The sequence below is a fragment of the Hakea prostrata genome, chromosome 7 (assembly GCF_041222555.1).
Source record: "Hakea prostrata isolate BN-2017 chromosome 7, UWA_Hpros_2, whole genome shotgun sequence".
Taxonomy (NCBI): Eukaryota; Viridiplantae; Streptophyta; class Magnoliopsida; order Proteales; family Proteaceae; genus Hakea; species Hakea prostrata.
In genome coordinates, this window is record NC_142606.1 from 2814451 (window position 1) to 2832777 (window position 18327).

At 36.7% G+C, this 18327-nt stretch overlaps 1 protein-coding gene across 1 annotated transcript; it reads left to right on the forward strand.

Annotated features, from left to right (window-relative positions):
- Positions 1-1054: 1054 nt before the first annotated feature.
- Positions 1055-17433, forward strand: EMB2820 (Cytidine/deoxycytidylate deaminase family protein). The gene is made up of 12 exons (XM_089161807.1): positions 1055-1187; positions 3940-3981; positions 4168-4282; positions 4373-4424; positions 4612-4685; positions 5605-5726; positions 8390-8472; positions 8957-9062; positions 13693-14151; positions 14327-14439; positions 14775-14942; positions 16219-17433. Exons 3-12 carry the CDS (start codon positions 4204-4206, stop codon positions 16223-16225), a joined length of 1263 nt encoding a protein of 420 aa, XP_089017933.1. The 5' UTR covers positions 1055-1187; positions 3940-3981; positions 4168-4203; the 3' UTR covers positions 16226-17433.
- Positions 17434-18327: the final 894 nt, after the last annotated feature.

Consider the following 18327-nt stretch of genomic DNA (forward strand, 5'->3'; position numbering starts at 1 on the left):
ATGTTAGACGACTTAATCCGAGAATGTACATGTGATTGGTGGAATGTTAAGAATCAGGTTATCAAAAACCTTTCAAACCCTTAAAATATATGAAACCGTGAATCTTTAAACCTTGAAAGTTAACCTAAAGTCCAAACATCTCTCCAAAAAACATTGAGTTGCTTCTGTAATCCGGAATCTCTTAAACCTTCAAATGTGGTAACCTAAAGTCCAAATCAATCTCTGCAAGGAAAACATTGAGTTGTTCGTAATCAAAAGTGTCGAGAAAACGGTTGAACGGAAACATGCATGGGGAGAAATAACCCTAAACTGCTGATTGTGTGTGCAAGGAGAAAATGGTTGAATGGAGAAAAAAAACCTTCAACGTGCATGGGGATAAATGATAAATGAGAAGTGAAACCATTGAACTCCCAATCGTGCACAAAGTTAGTTTTTTTTTTTTTTTTTTGGTAAATGAGAATAGATTTATTGGAGAATAAGTCAAGAATATAATAGTCTTTGCAAAATATGACTAACCAAGTAATAACCATTATAACAAAATAAGACATATGTGTTTTTTAAACATAAAGTGTGATGTTAGTGTTTTAAGGCTTCCACTTTAGGGTGCCAGTTTAATTTGCTATAATTACAATAGTTTTTTACACGTGAGTCTCTTTAATGGACTATAAACTAACGTTGGGTCCCTTTAATGCAATATATTATATATGGGCCAAAGAAGTCTAACACTACCTTTAAGTATATTCAAAAAAAAAAAAAAAAAGTGTCCCACTATTTATTACATTGTGTTAATATATAATTTTAAAAATATATAACTGATCATTAAATATTAATTATATGGTCTGCAGGCTACAGGTCGCTTCCGTTGGTTACAGTCTTAAGACTCTTAACGCTTGCTCGCGTTGCCTAGTTAGGGGAATCGACGATTAACACAAGACCGTTGGATTCGGTTTGTTTTATTTAAAAACTTCGATTGGTTTAACCAGTGAACCAACCATAAACGATTTAAACCGGATCCCCTAGAAAACCTCGGACCTCTCGGCGGCGTAACGGTCTCACTCCCCACTTCTCTCTTCTCTCCCCTCTCTTCGATCTTTGCAGTGCTTGCACCTGCCGTCGCCGCAGCCGTTTCCGCCGTGGACGTCGACCTCCTCCTGCAAGCCCTGTAAAGATTGCCCTAGTCTTCTAAGGTTAGTATTACTCGCTTTCAAACTCCTTTTCTCTGTGTAGTTACTCTTTAAACAATTTGTCATGTATACGCATCTGTAAGTTAGTGATTCACCAAAAGTTATTCAGTTTAAATTGTGTTGCTATAGTTAAGGTATTGCATAAGTCAACATGTGATTTGATTTTTAGGGAGCCTTTCTTGCATGGCTTAAAGTCTTGAAGTTTTGTATGAGCTTTTTACGGAAGAGGGGTTTTGGGAGCTTCAAGTCCCTCAAAAGATAGCAAAAGATGGGGGAATAGTATTGCTGAACAGAGACTGTTGTGGTCTGCTGCATACGCCGCAAGTTTCTTTGCCACATTCTTCACTTCACTCAGAATGTGAAAGAAGTGATATGCTGAGACTATTTGGCAAGCTCCCAGCAGTTCTCATTTAGGAATCTAATCACCATAGGCATTGAGTTGTTGCTCTCAGTTTAAAGAAGCGTGAGGCCCTGAGTTTAACTCATGTTACCGTTGGGGTATTCACACCAGAGTCCGGATCAGCTCCCCCGATGGTTCCTGACCACACAAAGCAGTGGGGCTCACGGTGAAAAACACTTTTTGGAAAAACAATTTTTTTTTTTTAATTTTACCCGTGGGCCCCACGTTTTGTGTGGTCAGGAACCCGTCGGGGAGCACTCTGTCCTACCCCGATGGGTTGAGGATCCAGATTCTTCACACCAGGTGTTTAATGCTCTTTATTGCTTTCTGAAAGTTGAATGGTTTTCATTCAACCTCAGTATTATCTAGTCTATGCAGTTGTAGGGTTCTCGTGGATCTGCGGAACTGGTTAGGCCGAAGGCCTAGATAACCGTCATAACCCGGGAAAAAAATTAGAGAACTGAAAAAGAAACAGAGGAGGAAAGAAGAAGGGGTGCAGAATTTAAGAATAAGATGATCAGAGGGAAATACAGCAGTTGCCTTTTATCATGCTTCTTCAACATTACACAGGCTGTTGTAGTGTTTTTACAGGAAGAAAAAAAAGACAGAAGGGGCTACAACCATTGGTAGTGGGTGTCAACAGACATGCTGTGGTCATGATCTGAAAACTTTGTCTGCCAAAAATTTGAGTTGGATTGAGATCTCACCAAGTTGATGTGTGTGTGTGTGTGTGTTTTTTTTTTGTTTGTGGAAATCAAAACCAGATCTGGAAGCATAGAATTACTGCAATATTTTAAGATATTCTAGATCTTGCTTAGAAATCAAGATTTTACCAAGATGTGCGTGATATTAACTCATATGCATGGTTGTCAAGACGACAAGGTGAGGCAAAGCGATAGAGGGCAACAAAAACCAAGGCGGCACCAATCAAGGGGACAAGGCATTGCTTAGGCGACAATGTGACCCCAGGTTGCTTTGCCCGAACTAGGTGCCTTGGTGGACGCTTTGACAACCATGCTCATATGCCATGTTTTTGAGTACCCAAAAAGGAGATCTTACTAAGATCTCTGCGAGTGCTCAATATATTGCTGTGGTGGAGAGAACTGCCCACCATACTACCACTAAAACAAATTAGAAGCGTCCTATACTCAAAAAATAAACAAAACATGCTTTACTAAATAAAAGATTGATGCTGTAATGTCGAACAAAATTATAAAATCATGACTAGGCTGACCGTCCATCATATGTGGGGTCCACTGTGGGGCACACTAGCTGGGTCCTATCGACATTATAGCCCCTGCACTCATCATCAACCCAAAGAGATGTCATGGAGGACTGATGCCTACATCTCCTCTTGTAGAGCTTAAAGCTGTGGTCAAGTTGATTAATGTCTTCATCAACAATGGTAATGTTGCTGCCAATTTGATAGAACTATAAAAGATGGCTGGTTATAGACTTTTTGTCTATTGGATAACATCCAACTTTCTCTTTTATGTGTGTGTGTTTGTGTCTATATACATATATATATATATATGTATGTATCTTCTTCTACGTAAAATCTTCTCCGCAAGGCCAGAAAAATTAATACAAGAACAATCTCCCACATGCCTCGACCATGCCTGTCACCTTGTAACAATCACCTTCGTGCCTCTTTCTCCAACCAATCACCTCCCAACCTTCTTGAGTTCAGACGACACTGTGAGTGCATTGGAGGTGCATTTGTTGGAACCATCAAAATGTCCTTTACAGCCCCGTGAACCTTGTTTTCTCATGGAACTAGGATGCCTGCTTCTAACACAGAATCAATCAACAGCAGTGCTTGCTGTGCACCGGTAAAAATCAGCTTTCTCCCTCCAGCTCTCTCCCAGCATTGTTTTCTATCATTGCCCACTTCTCTAACTCTCTCCGTGTTGTTTGGTTTTCTCCAATAGTTTTCCATCTCTCTCAATCATGGTTTGATTTTTACAATAATTTCCCACTCATTTATCACGAGAAACTTGTTTTTTCTGGAAGCAGATCAAAAGAAAACCAATATAAATCTAAATCAATTCCCTTGTTTTTGTGTCAATATTTTATTTGAGTTACTTGCAGAAAAGGATGGTTCCTATTATTCTTTAATGTCCTTGAAACCACATTTCTTTGGTCAATCCCTGTTACAATTCCTGCTTGAGTTAAGCACTTCAGTGTTTTGGTACCAAATCTGGTTTAACAAAGACTGGTCCATATGCCACTTCCCTTCCCTTCGCTTCTATTCAGTTCTCTGAACTAATCAAACCCTATAACTCAGCTCTCTTTTCCTTAGTCCCATTTACTGCAACTGTCACTAAAGTAATTCTATTCTATTTTGGTCATCAGGGATTGAAGAAGAGGCCAGAGACAACTGCATCCAGTGTGGCGGTGAAGAACTTTGTTCTAAATAATCATCCCCCCCCCCCCCCCCCCCCAAAAAAAAAAAAAAAATCATGTTGGGGGATTTTCAATTTGGATTCTTCAACACACCCTAATTTCTTGCAATTTGTGTTCATTGTGTGTATTCTTGGCTTCCTTCAATCTACAATATGAGGTTATTTATTATAAAAATAGGTTAGGAGGAGTGCTTGAAGTGGAATTGTATTGAAGATGGAGCTGGAAATGAACAAATGGGACATCTTTTATATTCCTAATAACCCACCTCGTATGACAAACCAACAACCTACTGGTAAATGACTAACTTTTCCTATTTTTCTTTTCCATATATTCCATAAAAATGTGTCATGATAAATGATGATGTTATTCTTGTACCATGCAGTTGATGTGTTCGCTTCATTGATTGAGCCTAAGCTTGCTAACACTCTTATAAGGTAAGCTTGCCAACTCACTTGTGAGGTCACTGACTCATTACCTTTTTATTTATTCAATAATATCAAGAAAACCTCCCAGCCAGTGGTGAATATCAAATTGCTTGATTTTCTTCTCCACACTGTAGTTTTTTTGGTATGGTTGATGAAGTTATCTTCTTTGGTGATACATAATATCAATCATGATTAGGCGGTTGAATCAAATTGCACCACTGGAGAATCTTCGCCATGTGAAGCGGATACAGAAGAATTGCATTGAAGGAGGTATTTTGAATCATGTATCCTTAATATTGCCTTTTAAATAATTTGATGCTCACTTGCTAACACATGATGCTGTAATTTAGGGTGCACGGTATAAGCTTAGACTATGTTTTTCTCCTGCTATCAATCAAAATGAAAAATCTAGACTTTCTGTTTTCTGGATTCTTGGGAATGTGGATTATTTATTTTTAAAAATAGGTTGTCATTCATAAGAGCTTCCAATCTGTGCTTTTTCTAAAAAGTATATTCATTTGACTATTTGAGTAATAACAAAATAAGGGAGTTCCACCTTCATTTTGAAGGCTTTTTGAAATTTCTCAGCTAAATAGAGGTAACTTTGTGGATCTTAAGGTAGAGGAGAAAAATAAGATGTGAATGTGGAAATCATGGAACTTTTTAAGTTTAATTTCTTCAATTTTTGGACTCAGGAGAACTTTGTAGTTGAATTATCTTGGAGCTAGTGGTTAGCACAATGACTTTGAGGGAATGACTAAGAATTGTTTCATCTCTTGTGCTGATGTCGTTTACTATAATAGACGAACATAAGGATGTCAATGGTAGTACTAACCATGATACTGCCTCAGTGCCACTCAATTTGTATGCCACTATAGTTGAGTTCTACAGAGTTTCAAAGTTCTTTCAGTGAGATAGTTACTCTAAGGTGATGCAGCCAATGTGGGTTGTATCATTAAATTAAGAAAACCTAGTCTCCATCTCCCCCCTCTCTCTCATTGTTTATCACTCAAGAGTTTTTATTTCTTTCCGAGAAATGGTGCTTTTATTCTGGAATTGATACTTACTCTTGTGGGAATCAAAATTGGACGTAGGAGGTTGGGGGGGGGGGGTAGAATGGGTTTTCCACGATTTTTCCCCCTCTTTTGCAGATGCAACCTGATATGGTGATACTTGGTTTATTTGACAGGAAAACCTCAATTATCCGTCATCCTATGTCTGGCTCTTGAAAGTGAGAATCAGTCTGCAACCATGCCGAATGACATACTTGAGCTTATAAATTCATATCAGCTGAGTCCTTTTATTACAAAAGTGGGTCATTATTTTGCATTAATTGTATTTTGCTTTATTTTATGTGGATTGTTGTTTGTTACTCTGCTATAGACTTTCTGGCAATGTATGCACGTGTGTACACATAATTCTGTGTGTGTCTGCAATCATGCATTCATGTATGTATAGGTTAGTGAAACTACTGTTTGTGAGCTTAATACCCCTCGAGTTGGGGGGGAGGGGGATTCCACCAACTTGGCAAGATCTCAAGCCAACTTTTTTTTCTAAGTTGGCGAGAGGGCCTCGAGATGATATCTTGAACCATGAGGATGACTTGATTCTAGTTTACATAATAAACATCTTACGTTTTATAATAGAACTCCGTAAATTTAACCATTCCAATATTCAAATGGAAGAGAAAAGCATCAAATGTTAAGATTTCTTTGCCTGATTTGGCCTTCATTAATATATTATTGGTAATGTATTTAGATTTTCCCTTTAAAACAATTTAACAAAAAAATCATGAAAAAGTTGGATATAGTGTAAACTTTAGGTATCCTTTTTTCTTTATTATTATTATTTTTTATAAAAACACTAAGAGATGGGCATTCCGCATTTTTTTTTTGACTAAATTTCACTGGAATTTTGTAATTTGCCAGATTGGGTGTTATTTTCTCTAACCCCTTCTCCCCTCCATCCCAAATTAAATAAATAAATAAAAATAAAAGTATTTCTACCCTTAGGAATGGGAAACTTTTTTTTATTTTTCTTTCTTTCTTTGTTTTGGATATTTAAAGTCTTTTGTTATATAAATTCAATCATTTTTGAGTTATTTTAGTGATTATTGTTTCTCCAGAAATTCAAGTTCTTATTATCATTGGCATTAATTTATGCTTATCCCTACTTTTAAATGTAATGTAATTCTCATCAAGGTCTTCAATTGCTTCCTTTGTTGTAGTCCAGATGCAGTTTTTGTTTTGATGAAAAGAGAAGAAAATGCCCTAGTTAAAAAGGACAGGTTACAGAAGGTTGTACATCATCATCATCATAACGTTTCAAGTTAAATTTAACCTGGTTCTCCAAATAGTTCTTGATGCATGGTTTAGTTGTCAAAAAAGTGCTATTACGAAGACCAGCCAAAACCTACAAAGAAGCCAGAATTAATTTAGGAGACCAGATTCTTCTGTGCCTTGGTTTTGGAAGAAGATCAAGTACATCACCATTGCTCCATCATATCTCCTTGGGTGTCAATTTCAAGAGATAGGCTTGATCTATTCCTCTTGTCAGACTTTCAATGATAGGTTCCGGGGGTTCTGGGGTATCCACTATTCCTGGCATCATTAACATTAATTTTTCCTCCTATAAAAAGCTGAATAACCTGCATCACTTTTCATGTTCAGGTTAAGAACCCTAGACATAGTAAAATTAGATTAGATGTCTGTATTAGGCAAAGTGGGAATTCAATTACTAAATGTTCAATTTATCTGAACATTGGGGTTGGTGGGAAAAAATTATAGTCATTTACCAAATTTGGACATTGCAAAGAACCCAAATAGGATCAACCCTGGAACAATTGTATAAACCATTGTTTCTTAGTTCCCAAATGAAAAGCAAGTTATTACAAACATTGAAATGGTGCATTGAATCCTATGATTTATTGGAAAAGATGCCAATGCACAGCTGAAGCACTGATGACTGGGAGAGACAGAGAACTCTAGTTTTCACTCCAAAGGACCCACTGCCCACATATGCTTAAACCATTCACGATTAAGGAAAATGTGTCAGATGGACTTATCACTATGTCCAGAAGAACACAATTGGAATCAATTGCACTCCATTTTGGTAACATTTCCTCAACTGGAATTCCCGCATCTAAGACACGCCAAAAGAAAAAAAAATTCAGCTTGGGATGTATATGTAATTTCCAGAAAGATTTCCACCATTTAGAAATTTTGTATGAATGTTTATGAAAATAGGATTTGAGAAGATCAATATTTGCAATTTTTGTGGTGAGGACGACAGAGAGACGAGATATTCCCAAACATCATGGTTATTTGAATAGAGAACATTGTTCATAAGCTAATAACATTATAACACAAAAGTAGAGCATTAGGAAAATTGAGAAGGCCATCAGAATAGAAGTCTGATACCAAAGAGCTATTCGAAAAGGATGCTTAAGATCTGAAAGAGACTTACCAGGAATGTTTGGTATCCCAGGGTCTGTCCAAAAATAGGACAAGTACCATTCCCGATTTCCCCGAATACCAGTTTTTTAAGGATTGGGAGGATGAATCTAATAATATTCCAGGATGAAGAGCCATTGGACTTTTAAGCATCCTATTATCAAAGATTGATCTTCTAGGAAGTACTATTCCAGAATGCAGTTTAAATAACATAATTCGAAGACCAGTTTATGCCTATGTTTTCCATCAAAAGTTTTCATATGAGAATTTTATATATTGTTTTTCCCCGCCTCCCTTTACTATGGCCATGTCTTGGTTTATACTTTCTGGATTTGTATATGGTTGAACTCTTTACTTGTAGTTATTTATTTTAACTTCTATTTATTTGGTTGAACTTTCTGTAGTCATGAATCACGATCCCTCAAAATTTAAAGTTCTTTTCTCGTGTTCTACTGTATGGACCAGTCCTTTTAGTATTAAAGAAAATTCTGATTTTACGTGAAAAATGTGAACTACTCCTAGGTAGCTAAATATGCTGCATTGTCAAAGGAAGAATGGGAAGAACAATGCAAGCTTTGGCCTACATCATACCATCCTCCAACCTAGTAAGTGACAAGTTATGTTCTTATTTTTGTTGGTTTTTACAGATATCCTCATTTAGTTGAAGGAACTAGAAGAGCTAGGGGTAGACCTAAGATAACCTTAGGAGAAGTGGTGAGAAATGATATGTATAGCTTGGGCCTTGTATCTAGCATGGCCTCGAACAAAACTGATTGAAGGGCAAGAATCCATGTAGCTGACCCCATTTAGTTGGGACAAGGCTTATTGTTGTTGTTGTTGTTTACAGATATCCTCAGTTATGTACTAATTTTGAAAAGCTGAAAGTAATTTTTCCATTAGAAATTGCACAAATGGAATGCACACATATACATGTTCCTTGGAAACTTTATGGTATAATCTTTGCAGGATAGATGGTGATAGAACTGTTGTTGTTTTTTTTATCACAGAAATTACTTTTAAGCTGATTTTATTGTGTTGCTTCCACTTATTGATCTGTTTTTTTGGGTTGTGTTTTGCATTTTACTACAGCAATATTGATGGCATCACTGGTTTTAGTGAAGAGGACTCAAAATTGATATTCAACTTCATGAAATCTGCGATTGAACTTGCAATATCTGGCCCTTGTCATGAACAGGTAATTTATTATTGTGTTTCCTTGAGATACAAGACAATGGTGTATTAGTTACTGCAGTATACCTTGCATTTCTTTCTTCTATGGTCGTGTGAATTGTTGTATGATCTTATGTGGTTTAAACTTTTGAATGATGCAAGTCATATTTTCTATTGGCCTTTGTGGTAATCTATAGTTGAGTTTTCCTTAGATAATGGTGTATCAGCTTGGTTTGGACTTTCTTTGTGATTGTTAGTGGAATGGAATTTAAGTTAAAATTTCGTATTATTCAATTTTATGGTGATCCTTTTGCATTTTTCTTCTTCTGTATTAGCAACAACAACAGGAAGCATTTTTCTTCTTCTGTATTAAATTAAAATGTGTTTTTTACAGGGCACCCACTATTTTGGAGGTGAAACTAGTGACCACCCACTATTAGGCTGTAAATTACATGGCACCCACTTGAAAAATTACAAGTTACTTGCAGTTAAGTTTTACTGTTAAATGGCGGGTAAAATTACCTAAATGCCCTTACCCTTATTTAAGTCATTCAAAAATTGAAATTCAAATCACGTAAATACCCTTTGGGCAGGGAAATACCCCTACTTCTCTCACTTTGTTACCTATCTTCTCAGACTGGTATCCAACCCCTTTTCATACTCAGGATATGTCACTCTTTGTTATGAAAATCCTCTACTGTTGCTGATCAAATCGCCCATATTCAAGAAATCACTCACAACACCGAGTATAAACTTACTACATTGTCTTGTGGCTTTTTCTTGTAGTAAGCAAGGATTTGAGACTCGAGAACAAAATATCGCATATGGATGAACGAATGGCCGATCTTCCTCCGACCATCCTGGACCATCCACCCTTCATAGACAACCTTCGACATTGTTGCCCCTTCTATATCTTCATCACCAGCGACTGATCGAAATCCTGCCCCTTCATCGCCCAATTGCTCCCAAGAGTACCAATCGAAATGACCTCAAAATTGTCTTTCCTTCAAGAGAATCAAGACCTAAGCAACTGAAAAACCGTAAAAAAATCTCCACAAAGACACACCATTCCCATAAGAGAATCAAGACCTAAGCAACTGAAAAACCGTAAAAAATCTCCACAAAAACACACCATTCCCATTAAATTCTGTCAAATCAGAACCCTTTAGCAACCAGTCTAACTAAAAACAAATGAATCAAACTCAGATTATGTGATATCAAAACTGAGATCTGATCGGTATGCAGATTGTGTGATATCAAAACTCTAGGTCTTCCGAGAAAAATCAGGTGCAATTTAGGAATATCTTTGTTACGATGGATTAGGATGATTTCAGATCAATTTTGAGGAATTCAGGTGTGGATGTTTGGACTTTCATGGATACGGAGATCTCTATTGCCTCTTTGAATTATGGAAATGAATTTTTTTTCCATTAAAATCTTCGTAGTTGGTAGCCTCTCTGCTTTTCTTTTGAAAAAAACCTCTTTCCAAACCCTCCTCTACTCCTTCGCGCCAATCAAGTCAACTTCGCTGGAATTTTTCGCTGGTAAAAGTATCCCACTCATTTTCCGTTGCCAAAAAACCACCTCTCCTGCATTTCAAATCAAATTCAAAGAGAATTTGAGGAAAACCGACAAACAGTCTTCTTTCATTTTCTCATCGGCTTAAATTTTGTTCTCCATAGGAACCAACCTCTCAGGGGAACTGTCTGGCCATCATTATTATCGTCATCAAACACAAATCTCCTATTATTGAAACCTGTAGAGGAGTGTCGGAGAAGATGGTTGTAAGGGGGGTGGTTGGAGAAGATAGGTTGCATAGAGAGAGAGAGAGATACGGTGGGTTTAGGTTCCTGTTGAGTAAGTTGGGGTACTTTTGTAATTTCCTTGCCCAAAAGGCATTTACATAATTTTACCTGCCATTTAACAACAAAACTTAACTGTGGGTAACTTGTAATTTTTCAAGTGGATGCCATGTAATTTATAGCATAATAGTGGGTGGTCACTAGTTTCACTCCAAAAATAGTGGGTGCCGTGTAAAAAGCTCAATTAAAATTAATATTTTTGTTAGACACCATACCTCTGTCTTTTTGTCCAATACTGTTCAGTTCAAAGTCCATTTTCCCTGATACAGCTTCACTATTTGAGGATGTCTTAAGCCTTGACTGACCTCCCACCATTCCTCCTTAATCATTGACATGTCCCTCTTTTCCCCTCTTGTATCATGTGTTGGAATGGTATTGTGGACGCTGACCTTCTTTTTTCTTTTCTGTTGTACCTTTTCTCTCGTTATCTGGAACAAAACTTTAGCATCTATTTGGCTCTGTAATAGGAGACTCCTTACCTTTTCAAGGCAGTGGTTGACTCGAGCTTTTTCAGGTGATTCTATTTGCGTTATTGTAGATAAGCTTGCATTCAATGCCACTATTTCTCACATGAGATTGGTGCAGAATCTCTTAAGATGGATGCCTAACTCATTGTGCAGATTTGTTGTGGAAAGCCGTTTCATTTGATGTTAGCTCCAAATTTCACATGGTTACCCCTAAACCTATGGATGATACCTAAGGAGCAGGCTCATTATTGTTACCTAGGGCTTAGATGTTACCTCCTTTGCATCTGGACCAGGTTCTTTAGTTTCCTACCCCTTCTTATTTTCTGCGGTTTTTGTGTAAATTATTTTATCCACCCAAAAATAAAAATAAAAATTTGTTAAACAACAACATTGCACTAGCGAAGGGATGGGGGAGTCCACACATTTGCCTGAAAAAGCATGTCTCTCTTTAGCCTTTCCCTTCCACACCCCCTTTCCTTTTAAGAGGTCTTGCTTACCATGCTAAACAGTTAATTCGTTTACTAGTATCCAGTCATCAGCTTAGTCAATTTCAATGTGGATGGCAACTCCATTGGCAATTCAGTTCCAGCAGGTGTTGGAGGTGTCTTAAGGGATCACAATGGAGCTATTTTTCCTGTAGTACACAGACATTTCTGGATTCAAATGTAGCAGAGTTGAGAGCTGCTATAAGAGTTGTGGTGATTGCTACGCAACAAGCTGGTCTAAGTTGATTGGTTGGTTTGAGTGGGATTAGAATGACCATGTAGATAAGTATGACTATTGAAGGTACTGTTAAAATCTAGAATATTGTGGGTTGGGAATGAGATGACGACTGAGGGTAATGTTGTCAATGTGAAGAAGAAGAAGAAGACGAATAGGAGAAGAATGAGGAGACATTGATAGCAAGAAGTTCTTCCCTTTGTAGATTCTTTGTTTTTTCCACTGGTCAAGGAGTCTTTCAATCAAGAAGCCATGTTGTTGTTAGACATAGAGAGTTCAATAGAAGATAAAGAGAGAAAGATAGATAAGGGTTTTGACTCTTATGGATTCTAAACTAGCCCTAGTTGCCTAAAATTGGGGTTTATGGCTTCAATGTGTATTTTGGAATTTAAACCAGGTGAGGCAAATTGGAGATGATTCTGGAACATTATTCTATTAAAGCCAATTAGAAGTATTGAGAAGTGCGGTATAACCTAAGGAGATTCAAAGTAGGAGAGGAAATGGGAAAATCAATAAGAAAGAGGAGAGAGAGTAATAGATTCATTGTTCATAATTAAAAGGCTTAAATAAATCTCTATTCTTTATGCTTTTTGATAAAGTTTGAACACCTGAAGATTCTTGATCTTGTCCCTGCATTGGAAACCATAGGTTTGAAGAAGTTAAGAGGGATTCCTAGTTAGATTAAGACTAACAAAAAAGCACCAGCCATTTTAAAAATTGATAACCTAGGTATGAAAATGTTACCTAGCAAGACCCTTAGCTGAAGACTCCAGAGAAGTCAAACCATTGCACACACATCCTACCAGTACCAATTAAGGAAATATCATCATCAGAAATAATATAATATCCTATAAGTATCTTGGTCTGTTACTTAGTGACTTGCAACTCTGAATTCAGTAAATTTTGTTACAGAGTTGCAAGTCACTAAATTTGTTTACTCTTCATTTAAGTTAAATTGACCCTGGACATGCAGCTCTATTGGGTTTGGTCAACTGGATATGACTCCAAACATTGGAGTGTTTTGCAGGTCCAGATCATTGGCATAAAAGAATTTGGAAAAAGGCGGTTCCATTCCTGCATCAAAAGATTTCAAAGATTATATTTCATTATAAATTGTTAGGTATTGAAAAGAAAAAGATGGCTTATAGTTTTAAAACAATGGGTTTGGATTAGAATAAGTTTGGCTATCAAGTCCTTTGATTCCTTGTGTTTTACTCACTTTATGCTCATCTCTGTTTCTGTCGCCTACCTGCATATGGGAATTACTTGTAAATTATAGTGCTGCTATGAATTGGACACAGTTATGCCGTTTTGGCAAATCTTACCTCAGTTGCTAAAATGGTTTCACGGGGTAAAGAAAGAGAACTGCCTTGAGAATTCTAGTACTGAGTTCCTGTATGAAATTCATTCAGTTTCATGCTCGATGGATGATATTCTTACAAGGACTTGCTCTCTTGTTTGAGTTGTTTCTATGATATGATATTTCTATTTTTCTCTTCCATTGGTGATTTGACTAACCACATTATACCATCTTCTTATCCAGTGATTAGCACTAGAATATAATGAATCATCCTCTCATTCTAATGTGTTTGCATTCCCCTAGCAGGTAGTCAATTCGGCAATAGTAGTTGATCCGTCAGTAAGGCAAGTAATTGCTAATGCACGTGACCAAACATGTGTGTGGGACAATCCCTCAGGTAATACTGTCTTGGAAGCTAGGCATAGTGAACAAGTGGATTCTCCAGTCCAGGAACCTGATTTAAATGGAGTGGCAATTGGTGAACCTCGACTCTCAGACCATGTAATTGATGATCATCAATTATCATATACTGGTGTTTCTTGTCTATATCCTAGGAGATGGTCAGAGTATCGATCACATGCTCAAACTCCTCATTACTGGCATCCATTACGACATGCAGCCCTTGTTGCTATTGAATATGCTGCTCAGAGGGATAGGCGCCTGTTCCCTGGATCATACTTGGAAGGTCAATCTCTTCAAGGGGATGATGTGCAGTCTTCTTCCATGAGCCTACCAGCAAAAAGGCACAAGACAGAGACTGCAGAAGTGAGCGTTAACTCTCTTTTCATTGACTTGGTCGTTTATTTAATCTGAATGGCTCACTATATAGTTCAGATATAGTTTCTGCTGCCTAACATAAAATTTAGTTTTTAAACTTATCAGTAACTTCATCATAGGCCTTGAGTGTTTAAATTCTTACCGTTATGTTACACTATTTCAGGATGCTGCTGAGATGGTCTTGAAAACATGTACTAATAATTTAGCATCTGAAGCTGTTCGGCCTTATCTTTGCACTGGTTTTGACATCTTCCTTGTTTGGGAGCCATGTACGATGTAAGTGTAGGAAACTGAAATATTTCAATAGTACTGTTTTTGGCAAAAACCACAAGTAATCTATTGTTTGTAATGAATTTACACCGGATTGTGTATATCTTCTTTCTGTAGTTGAGATTGGTTATTTTGAATTTTCCCTCTCCTTTGTTCAATAGAGTGTTCCATTGGACACATAAGTGTTCCCTTTGGCTGAAGCAATAAACTTGCCCAGAGTGGTAGGGGAAAAAGTAATTTTGAAATGAATCTTGAAAGAAAGCCATGTAGGTCATTAACTTGGCTATCTGTTTTGCAAAATGCCCTACTCCAACTGAGTTTCCACTTATCCAATCTTGTAGGTGTGCTATGGCGCTTGTTCATCAAAGAATACGACGTATTTTTTATGCTTTTCCAAATCCAAACGCTGGTGCTTTGGGTAGTGTATATAGATTGCAAGGAGAGAAAAGCTTGAATCATCACTATGCTGTTTTCAGAGTTTTGGTACCAGAAGAAATCCTCCGTAAAAGGTGATAAAAATTGCTCAACAATTCAATTATTATGTTTTATTATGGGGAAAATTTTCTGTGTGTTGCTGTAGTTACCAAGCATTGTGAGAAAATTGAGTATTTAATGTCATCTGCAGCATGAGTTGGTTTCAAATAAACCCTGATATCATGATGATTGTAATCTCCATAGTTTCTGATATCGCTGTTCAAGATTTGGATAAGTAATTATATGAATACCTTTGGCCGTTCAATAATCGTGCATTCTATATATATAGCTGCGTGAATTGTTGTGCTACACAGATTGCTTGCCCCATTTGCTTTCACATTATCGGGAGTTTTTTTTCTTCTTCTCTTTTTCTGTCTTCACAATTCAGGTCTTCAATATATATATATATATTCTTTTGATGGAAGAGGAAGTTCATTAGGTTAAGGAGGAGACATACAGAGACATTAACTAGAAAGATGGGATTCTGGAGTTCTAGGGCATCGATATATGAAAACATCTGTATGAAAAAAGGATAAAAATCTACTCTGATCTTTTCAACTTTGGATAAAAAATTTCTGCACACAGTAAAGTAGGTTTGTAAATTGAGATTAAACACTGAGTAAACACAGTGCAATTATGTTGTTTAGGTAAAAATTGAGAATGCCCTAAATAAATTATAATTTTTTAAAGAAGGATAATAAAGCCTTTAATGAATTAAACCGCCTTTAGATGGTGAATGGTATGTTAAGAGCATATTAGTTACACACATGATACAGCAGTAGTACGTCCTCTCAAAGCATAATCCAAATGAAGACTACTTCCTCTCTTTTGATCCAGGGATACAGTGTCTGAAGTTGATGTGTGCTGGCTTTTGAATTAGATTGTGATCCTTTTCGGTTCTGCAAAGAACCTTTTGAATTCAGATTTGCTAGCTGAGATTCAATATCAGCCATATGTATTGAATGACATGCTTATCTGTATTTACGAGCATGCTAGCCCTTGATTGACCTATAGACCAGGTAACTGGTCCACATATATCTACTCAAGTTTGCATGATCAGATTTTGTACATTCTTTTTTTATCTCTATCCCCTAACACACTCATAAAGAAAATATTTGATCCTGAAACTTTCTTACAACCGTTTGATGCTCAACTTTCTTGATTTCGCTTCCCATTTGATCTGTACCCTTTTTGTTTTTGTTTTCAAGTGTTAATCTGTTGTCTGGTGATTTCTACTCTTTCTGTTTTTCTACTTTGTTTCTTTTAAGGTATTTGTATCCTTATTCATTTGTTACATGATTTCTTATGCAGCACTTAGCACCAAGGACAGGGCAAGCCTGGTTACAGCCCTGAAGTTGAGATTTTTATCATACTTCTGGCCTTCTATACGCTTTCATATTGTTCCCTGCAGTGAGAACCTTTGTGTACATTTCGTTGTTTGGGTTTGTACAGGACAAGCTTGAGCATTTGGCTGAACAACACACTGATGTTCTTGAAACTCTAATGCCAAAGGTCAGGAAGCGCGCCGGTAACTCAGAGAGCCCCAGTTTCTTCTATTTATTCGTTTGACTTTTATTGTTCCTCCCACACTCCCTTGTCCCCTTCACAATCTTGCATAATTTTTATTGTAGATTTCACGGTATATTACTGGTGGGTAATATTATATTGTCTTCCTAATTTTTTATATTATGTAAACCCCACCTTGCGTGTGTACAAGTCTTCAATGGTGGTGGCTCAATTGTGGTTTATTTCCTTGTGATGTAGTAGATGGGGATCTTTTCTATTTATTGGGAACTTCTCTCTCAAAGGTTCAATTCATGGGTTAAGATAAGAAAAATATGGATTGGTTTAGTCAAAATATCAATGTTTTATGGTGAGACTGTCATTGTTACATGGAGCACTGGTTGGGTGGTTGCATCAACAATATCATGTTTTAACTGTTTCTTACAATCTTTTCTTCACAGAGGATCAAAGCATTGGGTGAAATGCTATATTTTTTACTGTTTTGAGTAGACTATAGTATATGCATCTGCATGCAATTTCTTAGTTTTCTACATCTGCATGTTGTTATTTTTTCCATTGAAGCTTTGGCCAATTTCATCTTCAGCATGACACCCAGCCATTTTGATGCAGTCCACTTATTTCCTTGTGTAATAGAACATAGCTAGTCAGGTTCTAATCAACCACCTCAAAAGATGCCTCTGTGATGGCAAGGATGCTTGCCGTGCTTATAAGCTCAAACCCTCCCCAGTTTCTTCTTATGATACAATCAGTATTTTGTGGTGAGCTCCCTTCTTAGATGTGTGAGGAAGTACAATCCTCTCTCTGTCAAGAAAGAGGATCCAATACAGCATGGGTCTCTGTCTATTTAAATTCGAATTGCATGGAAACTGATCTGGAATTACAATGTGTAATTTTTTTTGACAGAAAATATAAAGCGTTTATATTACTTGACCTTGAAATTACATATCTTATTAAGTTCTACAATCTTCATACTATAGATTCAAAGGAGGGTTTTAATGCTACATCAGTAAACCATTTTATGAGTGTATGAGTTCTGATATATCAAAAGTTTGTGTTTCTTTTTAGAGACAAAAGCTTCCCCCCCTTAATTTGGGAGGATTAGCTCGCCTGACAGGTTCCCGACCACACAAAGCAATGGAGCCCACGGTGAAAAACACTTTTTGGAAAAAACAAATTTTTTTTTTAAAATTTCATCCGTGGGTCCCACTGTTTTGTGTGGTTGGGAACCCGTCGGGGTCCGACTGGGTGAGGATCCGGATTCTTAATTTGGGGGAAACAGGCGCAATGTTGGATATGCACACAAAAAGAAGAACATCACTTTTAAAAAAAATGATTTTTTCTTTAAATATTATAAATCTTATAAATTTACCTTTCCAAGCCTAAGAGAATTGGGCTTCATTCTTTTTGTATCTAATGACAAAATATATCAAAAGGAGAAATTGCATCCCTGCTCGATTCTATAATAAATTTTCGGAATTTACATGGACAAGAGATGCTCTTTGGGCCCTAGAGCTTATACCAACACGGTGACCAATAGGAAAATTCATAAGGATCATCTTGGTTTAGGTTCTGCTTTTCCTTAGAGAAAAAGGAAGGCTAATTACAGATCAATATTTAATAAAATTTTAAAAAATAAATATCAGAACAATATTAATTTAAGAAAAATTACATATACACTCCCTAAATCTGTTAGTAATTACATATACTATTCTTAAAAATAAATCAGCTATAAATACCCTCTTATTTTTAACTAGTAAAACTGAATGATGATAATAATTAATAACAATAAAGGGTATTTATAATGAATTTCTTATTAAAGCTAGTAGATATGATTAAATTGCAAATTTAAGGGGTCAATATGTAATTATTTTTTCTTTTTTAATTCGAAGATTCTAG

What these genes read in the sequence shown, in the direction of transcription:
- EMB2820 (XM_089161807.1), top strand. Translation starts at nt 4,204, where the DNA reads ATGGAGCTGGAAATGAACAAATGGGACATCTTTTATATTCCTAATAAC. An exon ending in GACAAACCAACAACCTACTG is followed by an intron (nt 4,283 to 4,372) that starts GTAAATGACTAA and finishes TGTACCATGCAG; the next exon opens with TTGATGTGTTCGCTTCATTG. An exon ending in TGAGTCCTTTTATTACAAAA is followed by an intron (nt 5,727 to 8,389) that starts GTGGGTCATTAT and finishes AACTACTCCTAG; the next exon opens with GTAGCTAAATATGCTGCATT.